The sequence below is a fragment of the Lycorma delicatula genome, chromosome 1 (genome assembly GCF_047948215.1).
Source record: "Lycorma delicatula isolate Av1 chromosome 1, ASM4794821v1, whole genome shotgun sequence".
In the NCBI taxonomy this organism is placed as follows: Eukaryota; Metazoa; Arthropoda; class Insecta; order Hemiptera; family Fulgoridae; genus Lycorma; species Lycorma delicatula.
Genome location: NC_134455.1, coordinates 44,103,228 through 44,117,718, shown reverse-complemented (window position 1 = coordinate 44,117,718; position 14,491 = coordinate 44,103,228). Strand labels below are relative to the sequence as shown.

Sequence of the window (14,491 nt, the reverse complement as noted above, 5' to 3'; positions counted from 1 at the left end):
TTTTCATCTATGTAATAAACAATGTAATAAATTTTTTTCCTTACTCCCTTATTAATATAAGATAACAGTGTTTTGAACCACTTCTTTATATAACTCAAGAACAGATGGATGAACCAGATGATCTCAAAGTTAACTTAAATGAAAAATAAAATAGGGAAATCTTTTTATTAGTATTTGGGAAATAGTTAATTTGTTTTTCTTGTGATTATCTTTTATAAATTAAGAAAATAACAAATTTTAGAAAGATCCATGAATCCAGTTATAAACAGTTTTTGGATGTAATAAAGAATCACAAATATTTTAAACGATTTTATTTTTTAAACTTAAAATAAACATATAATTGTAATGATATTAAATAGTTTTTCAAACAGCTAATTAAAAAAAAATAAAATAAATATTATTAAAATATGATTTAATTTCCTTATCTTTAAATCAAATTATATAAACAAGGAAAGAAATAGTTAATTATTCAAACTGAACTCATCATTTCAAATATTACACCATATTTGTAATAAACAACCTCAAAGTATCATCAAAATTGATTTTTTTTTGTTTTTAAAAATAGAGACTAAAGATTAAGAATTTTTCCTGTATGGTCAGCCAAATTGATTTGAAATTTGAATTTTATGGCCTAATTCTTGGTTAGCTGCCTCTAAACATCTATAATGTAGAGGTTTTAGTTCTTCAAGTTATAATATTTCTAATCAATATGAAGAAAGAAACCCTTTTTCAGTTTATTCCAAAAATGTTTGGTTAAGCGTACTTTCAGTAATGAATAATAAGCGCATTTTGAAATGTTTATTCTTCAAACAATACTGCAAAACAAAAATGTCAGACAGATTCCATTAAAGTAGTAGTCTTTCTAAAGTTTGCAACTTTTTACACCTAATTTACAATACTTATCAATTAAATTTGTTATAAACAAATTTTCGTTTAATTGTAATGAGTACATTACAAACATTTAACAGACCAAATTAAAATTACTAATAATTTTATTTATTTCAGAGAAAATCGGAAATAATATAGTAAATATATGTATGTAAATGTTTTTTTTTTTTTTTCACACAATCGGCTATATCATTATAGATCAGCTCTTGGTCCAAGATTTAATGGTATAGCTTTAAGTTCAGTACGCATGCATAAAAACTCACCACAGATACACATGATTGCAAGACATGCAACATTCAATAACCACCATGAAATTGTAGTTGGAAACTGACTGTTATATATCCAACAAATAATAAGATGTATTAGGTGCACTGTACAGGAGAAATCCAAACACTGTTTTGTCCTCTGCACTAACAACCATATGCCACATGCTCTGTAAAAACATAATATACAAGCAGTTACAAAAAAGAACATTATAATATAAATTATATCCAAACACAGAAACATGCCTACTTGGAAACATTTTTTTTTTTAATATCTATACATCATCTATAAATGCATTTAATTCCTACATCAGCAATCTGATGATGCAGAGCCATCTTAACTGTGATTATTCTTCAACCACTAACCTGTTATTATGATCATTTAATTCTGCAGCCAATATTGAATTTAAAAACAAAGCAAAATGCAGGAAATACTATTATGTAATGTTTATAACACGATATAAATATAGAAAAAGTCATTAACTTTCTGGAGCCAACAACATTCATGTAGTTGTAATTACTCACGTAACTTACAGAAAATCATTCATGTAGTTCATATGTAATGAAAACATAGTACAACTACAACAGTGAAATAATGAAAGGCTATTTTCTTATCAGCAGTCAGTTCTAGCTTGGCTTTTAGTGAAAAAGCAATAATGCAAGGAAGCTGCAGAAAACAGCAGTATGGCAATCTAGACACGCTTGGCCTTAAAAATATACAGTGTATAATAAAGTAATCTATCCATGGTAATAGCATGGATAGAATTTCCATTAACAACAACGAATCTGTAAGCGTTTCATTAAATGACAAGTTCTCATGGGATGATGAAATTGATTTTTTTTGTTAGAAAATCAAATTGTATTTATTGTTTTTCTCTGAAGCCCCTTTAATTAAATGCTAAGCTTATCATTATTAAATATTTACCAGTGTTATACCTACACATATTCTCATATAATGTCATTTCTTGGGGCCTCTTCAAATCATCAGAACAAGTTTTTAAGATATAAATGGGCTGTAAGATGATATGGGACCAGCAAGTATGAATCATGCAGACCTACATTTAGAAAATTAAATATTTTAACTTACCCTTGCAATTATGATTATAAATCTGCAACCTTTACTAAAAAAGAATGCTCACACATTCTTAAAAAAATTACAATACCCATTTTTACCAAACCAGACAATGGAACTATTCTTGAATAATTTACACAATACTTCCGCTTATGACAAAGGGCCTTATTATGCTTCTGTTGCAATTTTTAATAAATTGCCAAAACATTTGACAAATTTTCAAACCAGTTTATTTAAAATATAGCTAAAAGATTTATTTAAATAATATTATTTAACAATACTATATTTGATAATATTGTATTACAATGTTTTTTTATGTTTATAATTTATCTTATATGGATGTGCTCTATATATTGTATTTTTATGTTGGGATCAGAATAATGATTTATTTGTTTCGTGTCACACAAAACGCCCAATATTAAAATCAATTTTCAAACACTTGAAATTTTAAAATATAATGAAAAAAGCTACAAAGGTTGGTATTAACAGATATGAGGTCAGTCAAGTTAACTCTACATTATTTTCATGAATATAGTACATTACAATACATTTATTACAAAACTGTGTTCTGAAGGAAAGCTGATTTTCCCAAGGTAATTTCCCTTTTAATTCTATTTAAATCTAATATAACACAATGATCAAAGTTCTATCAGTTCTTCTAATGGAATGACAACTACTTTTTCTTCAAGTTGTATTGTATAATAACAACTTCTAAAGGCAACATTAAATGGATCTTATTAAATTATATTTAAAGTAGTGTAATAGTACATCACATAAAAAAAGAAGAAAAAACTAAAATTCAATATTATATTATTCAGAAAACTTTTGTATTGACCGTTCATAGAGACAAAATACATCACTGAAGATTTGTTTATGTTCAACATTTTTGATTCTACAAATTAACAAACACAATCCATTTTCAGATCATTGTTGAATTACTGTTACAACTTCTTACTATTATTTCAACTTGTGAAATCTCTACTACAGTTTTTCTTTGATCACATCACCTACACTTAATGTTTTCATTATTTGTCAAAGTAGACATGCGATCCTACAAGTATCATTAAAATTTTCAAGATCGTCACAGAAATTCTTGCACCATTCATAAACTTGTGTGTTTCAGTTGCTCTGCATCATGTGTTTTTTCAACACCTATTGTTATAGACATATTAAAGCCTGCCATTTAATGAAAACAAAATTTTTTATTGTATCAACTACTCCAAACAAGATGCTGATTTGAGTAATTTTTTGAGTTATTTTACATTGCTTGACTTCAAATGGTTTTAATGGAAGATTACAAGCACATTATGTATTTCTAATAATAATCTTAATAAACAAACCACAAATTAATATTAAACCAAAGATAAATATTAGAAAAATTTTTTAATTAATTACTTTTAGGTAGTTTCTTACCCAGTAAGAGAATTTAATACAAAAGATGCAATAATAAGCTTCCCAGGAATATCACGAACATGTATTTCCTGCAAACAGATACTTGTTTTATATACTACTTTCTTTAAGTTAAAAAAAAAAAAAAATATATATATGCAACAGAATAGCACTACAAAAAACTTTCCTAACCTTTTTATATGAATAGGTTTCACACTATTCTTTAATTTTCATTAATACCAATAACCGAATCAAGTAAGAAAATAAAGACTGTTAGTTTCCCATTATGTATAGTCTTTAATTAATTAATTATAAAAATCAGTGCTTGTCAGTATTACTTACTTTAAGAAAGACTTATGAATTTCTTTAAACCAAAATTCAACCCAGTTAGAAGACAATTTCACAATGAATGACACGCTCAAATGATTTGAGTAATAATCACTGAGATACATGTTTGCAAATTACAACTTTGTTATATTTGGCAAGTTTGTTTAATATGTAAAAGCTGCATCTCCTTACATGCAGTTTCTGACAACTACCAAAAACTAAATGTAATAAACCACTACAACTGTAACAGTAATCCCATTTTTCACTTACAAATTTTCCTTATCATCAACAACAGTAAGTAGATTAGCTGGAGGTGGACGGTGAAGAGGTGGTCATTTTTCATTGAGTATGCATTACTATAGTAGATGCAGATTGTACCTGACGTCTTGTGAGTGATCCCCACTAAAAGAGAAATATTAATTTTTCTTTCCAGTTCATCTCACACTAATTTGTTTACTTTTATTGTTGACAGGGTAAGACTGTAAATAGCTGAGGTGGCATTTCATTTTTTGGCACTCCAAAGACTAAATTTTCTGGCCGAGTTTGTCTCAACTTTTCTCTTTTCTAACATCACTTTCATAGCATTAGCATCCTTTTCAATTTTTATTTCTTAATTATCAGGGCTGCTACATTGCTCAAAATCGCTATGATTTTTAATTTAGTCTAAATATTATAACACAATACTTTTTAAACTACTCATAGCTAAATGTACCAAAAAAAGAGGAAAGATTAAATATTTAAAATACTTGCATCATAGAATGCTGTAACATTGGTGTTATCATAATCACACCAAAAAAACCGGGTGGGGCTGTGTTGGGGTGCACGGTCATTGGGTTAACATGAAACGTTACAGACCTTAGATGAAGTTCCTCCGAGCTATACACCGACCAACTTATCTATAGAGTTAAATGGGAGAGCCACCATCATATTTTTTGAACAAAACTGAAAGTCTCCAATGGAAAATTTTAGTTCCTTCATTTGGCCAGCTCTATAGATAAATTGTCAATCTGCACGAGGTATGTTAAAAAGTAACGAGAATTTTGAAATTTCATGGGTTGTATTAGTCCGATTCTCTGGATTTTTTTGTTGCTGTATTGATAAACATGTCTGAAAAGTATCTGTACATTTTTAGCCATATTGGATGTTTAGTCTGTTGTAAGCTGTCAGAAGAATAACGTGTTTTGGTACAACCAGCAATTTTTTATTTGTATAAATAATGGATCAGAGAATTTGTATTAAATTTTGCTATAAGAATGGAATAAAGTGTAGCAATGTTTCAAAAATGTTAAATATTGCTTTTGGTGAGTCTGCTATTAATAAAGCAAGAGTTTACGAGTGGTCTTGGTAAGCGTTTCCAAGAAGGTTGTGAAGACGACGAGTGCCCCGGACGCCCAGCACATCAACAACCGTTGAAAACATGGAAAAAGTGAAAGAAATGATTATGAATGATTGCTGAATCACAATCAGAGAAGTCGCTGAAGATGTTGGGATATTAATTGGCTCATGCGATGAAATTTTTTTCAGATGTTTTGGGGTATGAAACGAGTGACAGCAAAATTTGTTCCAAAATTGAGGAATTTCAAACAAAAACAGCGGCAAATGGAAGTTGCTCAGGAGTCATTAAATGAAGTCAATGATGCAGAACTACTAAAACGTGTCATAACAGGTAATGAAACATGGGTTTACGAATATGATGTCAAAACTACGGCTCAAGCGTCCCAGTGGAGGCATTCTGGATCACCAAGATTAAAAAAAGCTCAATACGTACGGTCAAATGTGAAGGTTATGCTCACCGTGTTCTTCAATTTTAACGGCATAGTTCATCATGAATTAATAAGGAGTATTACCTACAAGTTCAATGCCATTTGCATGAAGCAATCGAAAAAAACACCCGGATTTGTGGTGAAACAATTCATGGCTTCTGCACAATGATAATGTGCCTGCTCACACTTCATTGCTAGTTAGTCAATTTTTAGTCAAAAACAACACTTAATGATACCCCAGCCACCATATTCACCAGACATGGCCCCATGTGACTTTTTTCTATCCCCAAAAATAAAAGAGAACCTTAAAGGGCCGTCATTTTACAAGCACAGATAAGATTAAAAACGATTAGATGAAAGAGCTAAACTCTACTCCAAAGTCCCAAAAGTGTTTTGGGGATTGGAAAAAGTACTGGCATGAGAGTATAATATCTAATGGGGACTACTTTGAAGGGAATAACATTAACGTAGACGAATAAATAAAATTCTTTCCAAAAAACAAAAATTCTTGTTACTCTTTTAACACACCTCGTACGTCAGCAAGTTACTTTTTAATGTACTGGATTGAGATAAAAACGAGAATTGACTCCATACTAATTTTAACATAGAACAGACACTAAATGGTACATGATATTTATCTCGACTAATATTCAGCGACAATTTTGTTCAACATTGGTCTGTGATATGAAAAGTAAGAGATACAAGGTATAATATAAACATCAATGTACATCAATAGTGGTAGTAGTTCGGGTGAACGTTCAATCAATAGTGGTGTTGGTTCTGTGGGCATATAGTTGATGCCGAATTCATTCTTCATGAAGTCAATGAGGGAGCTATTGTGTCATAGATTGTTATTGAAATTGCCCCCAAATCCACCTCGGTACTTGCTGCACCATGTTGTCCATATCGACAGGAATGTTGATCACCTGGCCAATTATACCATAATTATCTTCATAGCGTAGAAGATAATTTGAATAAAGGGTAAGCACAGTGAAATCAACCGAACACTGTTTGGGTCAAATAGTGGCAGGCAGTCTGGGCTTTGAGGGCTAATAAAATCCATTTCAGCGCAACAGCATCAGGATTGTATTGGCATCTATCGACTTGCTACAGGTACCAAAGTTGATCACAAATGCTGCAAGATAAAATTGTTTTCAAATACCATTTTGAAGCATTTGTCCGTTGCACAGCAATGGTCCTGCATCGCATCAATTTGACTGATGATATTCATCAGCCCAGGGATGTCAGCCCAACAGATGTATGGGTGTTATCTTCACTTATTATGTCCATTAGTTGGGTACAGCAGCGGTAGAGGTGCTCGCGCCACAGACATTGTTAACTGAGACACTGTGCCAGCTTTGTGATGCTCCCAAAACAGTCTTGCTCACTCAGCACTGAACATAGGGTATCTGTGCATGGGTCATAACCTCCCCTTTCCAATGATATGTGTAACTTAGTTTTCCAGCTGGCTTTTGCATGGGATGAGGCTGACATATTGAATTTTTATACTTTTTTTACATGTTTACTTTAATTTTTTACATAAAATATTGTCCAAAATACACTTCTTAATACTTAAATTGATCTCTATCAACAAACTCTAAACACAAACATGAATCACTGTGCTATCACATCTAAGTTATGAGCTACATTGAATGGAAATGAGCAAGAACACCAGTTTTTGCTGATTTGCACTATGCCTCCTCCCCGCCAATCCGCTCACCAGTGACACAAACACAAAGTCGTATCGACGAGGTGACCATGCAAGATATAAAATGACATTTATGTTTCTGAGACTAACAGTTAGGGAGTATTTAAGGCAGGACGATATAGACCTTTCCATTACGCTACAAATTTCTGTTCTGGTACTTGTATGTTTCAGTGTGATTTTAAAGACGTTTCATGTCAAAATTTACATACAATATTTTTATAAATTCTACCCCCAAATTGAAGAGTAAAATAAAATAGTTAAAATTTAATATTAATAAATCACAACTTAGATGGTTTTAACCAGAGCACTTTATGGCTTTGTCATATATGCTTATTTTGAAAACAACCAATCTGTGATCATGACACAAAGAGCTTTTCAGTGACGGTTCAATATTCTGCGCAACAATGCTATTCCTAATAAAAACACAATTTGGTCCTGGGTTAAGCAGTTGGAAGAAACTAGTAGCACGCTAAGAAGATAGAACATAGCTGACACAGGTCCAACAGAACACATGGATCTGAATACTAGATCATAGATACTAGTGGTCTTTAGTGGTTGGGTTTCAATTAACCATACATTTCAGGAATGGTTGACCTACAAAACTACACTCATTTACATTCATACAAATCATCTCATTTTTCCTCTGAAGCAGTGGATTCGGAGGCTAAAGAGAATAAAAAGAGGTCCATCAGAACACCAGAAAATTTTCAGCTGTGAGAGCAGCGATTGAGCAATCACCAAAAATTCTGCTTAGAAGGATGCTGTTGCCTTGGGAATCTCAGACCGCAGTTTGAGGGGAATTCTGGATTTCAATTTGAATATTTTCAACCCTTCAAAATAATGATGGTCTCATGAATTGAGCCCAGCAGAGTACACCAATCACCAAAATCTATGTGAGCAAATGCTTGCACAGATCACTCCTAAGGCAGCTTTCTTCAGTAGCGACGAGGCACATTTGTACCTCGGTGGGCAGGCTTATGAATAAGCAAAATTTCACTACTGGATTGAAAATAATCCCAATTATTCACAAAAGACCGCTACATTTCCCCTAAACTAACAATGTGGTGTGGTGGTGTGCCATATCACAACTTGATGTGATAAGCCTGAACTTCTTTGAGGAGGATGGTGTGGCTGTGAATTCCTAATGTTATTTCTCAATGTTGCAAAATTTTCTATAGCCTAGAGTGGAAGAGATTGTAGAAGAAGAGGGAGGGGGGACTTGTAGTTCCTTCTGGTGGGGCAGTTCAGACAGCTTGAAACTCACTCAAATGTTTTTGAGGGAAATATTTCCTGAACATGTGGTCTCTACAGGGAGGATGGGGTTGATGTGGGGTAGCCTGCATGATCAACCAATTTGAGCATTTATGATTTCTTTCTTTAGGCATATCTGGATAAAATTAACCTCATATCCTGCAGTATGTGTAAACGAGCTGTACAAAGTTTCAGAGATCATCTCCAACAGTGTGTTGGTGCTAACAGCCGCCATATTGAAAACATTTAAATACTACTGCTAATTTAGAAAAAAAATTTTTTCTCTATATATTCTCACTACTTTTTTATGACTCCTCAAAACTGTTTAATCGGTTCTGCTGCACCCTTTAGTGTGATCTCAATCGTATGGAAAAAAACAGTCATATTCCTTAATAATATAAACAAAAATGTCAGATAAAAAGAAGATATTCTACATATATAACAAATTGCTACTTGAAAAGAATCTGAAAATGTAAAGAATATTATAAGCTATCAAAACCAAATAATAATTTTCTTAAATTCATTATAACTTCAATTTATTTAATTCATAATACTTAAGTATTAACAACGCCAACACACTACACTTGTGTCCCATACCTCAATAAGTTTTAGTAGCAGAAATATCATATTTTCATAAAAAGCACTAAAATAGAAAATATACAAGTTTAGTGATTTAAGAATCAGCAAATTTATTTAAAACAATATGACACAAATAATCCTTAAAGATTTGAGTGAAAGAATCTGGTTATGAACTTTATGAGATAATCAGCTAAAAATAGACGTAATCAGAATTTTAAAAGTAGGCTCTTTTATTGGATTCAATTAAAATGCCTCTAAAATAGTGTCAGAAAATTTTTTAAAGGTAATCCAACAAAAGCAAAACTTAACATGCTGCATTCCTTTATGAAAATCTGATAGAACATTAGGAAATATTTTCCAAAAAAGACTGGCTACACACTGTATTTCATCAGACAGTATAAAGTCATGGATCTGCAACTGAAATTGATGAACTAGTAATCTGAAGTATTTAAAACTGCAGAAGTTAATATTAGGTTATTAAACTGGAATGTGCAATTTTAAAAATAAGAGAAGAAAAATTACATTTAAAAAAAATGATGCTGCTTTCCTACTGAACAATTTTAATTTTTTTTTTTAATTCAATTTATTTAATTTTAAATTTTACTAACTATATCATACATTTTGGCGTATTTTTCTACCTCTTGCGATACATTAAATCTGATTAAACCAAAAATAAAAATATCTTTAATATATTCAAAAAAATCATAATTGGTACATTTAAAAAAAAAAAAAACAAAAAATAAAAAATACCTTCAATATACACAAAAACCATAAATCATACCAATAAATAATAAAAAATAAAGAATAATTTCAATATATGATATATTTGTAACATAATAATTAGTTATTTAGTATAAATTATAAAAACAATCCCATCAAAAAAAATTGATAGGTTGATTTGTTGAAATTTAATTGCAAAACCCAATTTCTATAAATTAGTCATTATATCTGGTTGCAAACTATACATTCCATTGATCGACCACATAAAGAAAGAAAAATTGAGTTACTTTTTATGAACAAGTTAATTTTTATATAATTTTAAATTTTATAATTAAAACAAAGAAAATGAGCAGGAAATACCAAAAAAATAAGAAGACATTAATTACCCTTACAATCTATAAAATACATAAAACAAAACATAAATAACATAGTGTTGATGCTTTTCATTTCATTTATATTATTATCTCTATCTCTGTATTTTATCTTCTCCAAATATTACATTTTTATTATTCTATGTGTCACCTTCATTGTCCTTATTTATCTAAATTACATCACCATTTAAGCAAATATAATGGACCCCTCAACATATTTTAATTTTTTTATTTCATAGATCAGTCTTCCAAAGTATGGGCTCAAAATGGTCATTAAAGTAAATAGACCTCTCCAGTATTTCATTATTAACTAATGATATTTTAAGTCTACACTTCCTAACTGTTTTGACTAACTGGTCTCTTAATTCATGTGTGATGATGCATTGCACCAATACTACGGCATCCTTTTTATTCCTATGTGACAGCCGATATAAAGTTAGACATTTTTTATTAATAACTAATTTCACAGCTGTTAAAAGTTTGCAGACTGCCTCTTTTGTATTTTCTCCTTTATTATAGGGCAACCCTACAATTTTAAAATTCTTACTATGAAAGTATTGTTTTTGACTTTCGATAGTTATTTTTAAATCATCGATCTCTTGTCTTAATCTAACTGTTGTAGCGTCAATCTCTTTAACATTAACTAATATTCTAATAATTCTTGATTTAAATTGTGTAATAATTTCATTCATATAATATACCCTAGCGGTGATCACCTTTTCCCGTCTTGCGAACATCTTTTCTATTACTTTTTAATGTCAAAAAATTCATATCTGATAATTCTTCACCTCCAACTTAACTCCCAGCAGTCCCAGTACGTGACTTCTGACAGATGTTTTACCATTCTTGTTTTTTAGAGGATGCTTTCAATCACAAGGTTTTAATGGAAACACCTGCTCAGTCGTAATGCAGGTTGGAATCACAATGGGCACAAGTGATATAGTCTACCTCATTTCTAAGGGGAGTATCATATATATTGCAGAGACACTTATTTTCTTCTTTTTTTTCTTTTACATTTTTTAAGTATAATTTCACTACAGTATTGCAGAATACTGGAGGTTATTTTATTGAAGTCTTGGATAACCACAAATATCTTATCCCAATTGTTTTATTCGCTGGTTCAGGAATAACACAATATTGAATGGACTGTATTACACAATAAAAATGAACATAAGTCCGCACACCATGGAGTTTGAGTTAACACTAATAATGGCAGCCTTCCTGCCACTAGGCACTCTTTTTCTTTTCTTTTTCCTGTTTAGCCTCCGGTAACTACCGTTTAGATAATACTTCAGAGTATGAATGAGGATGATATGTATGAGTGTGAATGAAGTGTAGTCTTGTACATTCTCAATTCGACCATACCTGAGATGTGTGGTTAATTGAAACCCAACCACCAAAGAACATCGGTATCCACGATCTAGTATTCAAGTCCATGTAAAAATGGCTGGCTTTACTAGGACTTGAACGCTGGAACTCTCGACTTCCAAATCAGCTGATTTGGGAAGACGCGTTCACCACTAGACCAACCCAGTGGGTTGCCACTAGCCACTCTAGCAGTAGACAACAGCACAGCTGGCACCAATCACAACTAAGAACATGCCCCCACCAAAATGTACTAAGTGGGTACATTTGCAATTATAAGAAAAACTTACTAATTGATACAATCAATGGAAATATTAAGTACATACCAACAATATTAAATGAACTAAGAATAAACAATATCAAATGAATTAAGAGTAAATAATAAAACAAAATAAAATAATTTGAGATGCACAATTAAGCAGTGTTCATACATCAAAACACGTAAAACAATGATAGAAAGTGTTCTTGAATGGAGACTAATTGTCTCATTCAGGAAATGGACATAACTTAATAATCAGATGTTTCATGGTATTATTGGTAGTTCTTAAGGTTACAACTTGCACTAATTCATCACTACCAGGACGTACTTCCTGGATCAGTCCCATACACCACTGAAGTGGTGGTACATTGTCATCCTTTATGAGGACCAAAGTACCTGGCTTAAAGTTTGGTTGTTGAGAAGTCCACTTGGAACATTGTTGAATATTGTGAAGGTAATCCATTGACCATTTCTGCCACAAACGCTGCACGATTCATTGGACTCGTTGCCATCTTGATAACCTGCTAACAGTCACATCCACAAGATCAGGATCAGGAAGGGAAGTTAAATTTTCTCCTACCAAGAAATGACTGGGTGTCAGGGGTGAATGGTCATTGGATCATCAGATAATGGACACAAAGGTCTCAAATTTAAGCATGATTCTATTTGACATAATAATGTAAGCATTTCTTCATAGCTCAGACTCTGATTCCTTGCAGTTTGTCAAAGGTGGTACTTCATTGATCGTACAGCTGCTTCCCATAAGCCACCAAAATGGGGACAGCTGGGAGGTATGAAATGCCAGTTGAATTCTTCACCAGCAGCAAATGTAATTACTAGTTTTTGTTGTTGTTCCCTTGAACGTAAAACTTTCCGTAACTCCTTTAGTTGATTATTGGCTACAACAAAATTTGTTCCATTATCACTATACAAATTGATGCATCTTCCCCTTCATCCGAAGAATCTACAAAATGTAGCTATGAAGGCCTGAGACAAGTCATTAATGAGTTCAATGTGAATAGCCTTGGTCCCTAAACATACGAAAATCACAAATATATGCCTTGGTGATTGTTTTGCTTTGAGACGCTCCACTCTCTAGCAATAGAGAACCAGCATAATCCACATCTGAGTTTAGAAAGGCACGAGCTGGTTGTACACGGTGGTTAGGTAGTGTACCCATTAATTGTAGAGACACAGCTGTATGAAATTTGAAGCATACAATGCACTTGTAAATAACCTTCTTGGCAATTTGATGAATTTTTGGTATCCAATAGCGACGTCTAACTGAGGAGATTAATAATAGTTGAGGTCCAGCATGAAGCAACTTGATGTGCTCAGCTAGCAATAGCATAAATGTCAGTTGATAATGATATGGTAAAATTAATAGAAATTTCCCATCATAAGGAAGAAGAGATTTTTGAAGACATCCACCTACACACAGCATTTCCTTGTTATCCAAAAATGGGGTAAGAGAGCGAATCTTACTTTTATCGGAGAGTTCTGATGATGATTTTAGATCATTGATTTCCACTCTATAACATCGATGTTGGACATATCTTATGATAAAATTGAGAGCGTGCTTGAGTTCCACACTTGATAGCATCCCAGTATTTTTTAAACTATTCCGACAGTTGCAACTGAATGTTAAACAATGAGCCAAGATTCGTTGAATTTTCAAAAGTGATGAGAATTTATAAGTCACATTCCACTCATCCCGTTGTGTTGTTGCAATCAGACTAACATTCGGTCTTTCTTCAGGAATCTCAATTGGTGTGATGACTTGAAAATCAGGCGGCCAACGTTACTGCTACTTCACGAAGCCAACTAGGGCCATTCCACCAACATTGGTTATCCTTGTTGCAAGGGAAGGTAAAAAGTACTTTTTGTTTTGTAAGATACACCAGACGTATCCAGTTACAAAAATATAATTTTACAATAAATTTGAGAAGTTCATCTGCCATCTTGAATTACATGATGAAGGCAACACAAATGATTTTATATAAATAGATGATATAACACTTGTACACTTATTTAAATACATCACACATTCGGCCCGGAGGACCAAAATGTTTTATTCATCGTTTCAGGAATAACACAACACTGAATGGACTGTTTTACGCAATAAAAATGAACGTACGTCCGCATGGACTGTATTATACAATAAAAATGAACATACGTCCGCAGACCACGGGGTTTGAGTTATAATGGCGACCTTCCTGCAACTAGGCACTCTAGCGGCAGACAACAGCAGAGCTGGCACCAATCACAACTTAAAACACCAATTATAAAGACACAGAAAATTAAAACACTAAATTACATGTATTTTATAAATATAAACTTACACACAGGAATTCCACTTGAGTTTTTGATCTAATATGAAATATATTTAATAATAATAAAGTAATAAAATAAATACTATATCCACAATATAGCAAGTTACCACTATCAATAACAATAACAATAAAGCCAAACTAAATAAAAATTGATAAACAAAACTGAAATGTATAGTCTAATTTCACAATCTCAGCATACTTAT

The 14,491-nt window shown here is 32.0% G+C and overlaps 1 protein-coding gene across 4 annotated transcripts in view; it reads right to left on the bottom strand.

Annotated features, from left to right (window-relative positions):
* The window catches only part of Sys1 (Sys1 golgi trafficking protein), a 57,318-nt gene that overhangs the window by 13,158 nt on the left and 29,669 nt on the right, over positions 1-14,491 (bottom strand). For 2 of the 4 annotated variants that reach the window (XM_075354294.1, XM_075354301.1), the window contains 2 exons: positions 3,637-3,704; positions 297-1,321 (listed from right to left, as the gene is read on the bottom strand). In XM_075354294.1, the coding sequence (XP_075210409.1) occupies positions 1,081-1,321; positions 3,637-3,704 (309 nt within the window). In that variant the 3' untranslated portion in view covers positions 297-1,080. Of the gene's footprint in view, positions 1-296; positions 1,322-3,636; positions 3,705-14,491 lie in introns of those variants that run through there. The other 2 variants (XM_075354314.1, XM_075354307.1) reach the window with 2 other exon arrangements.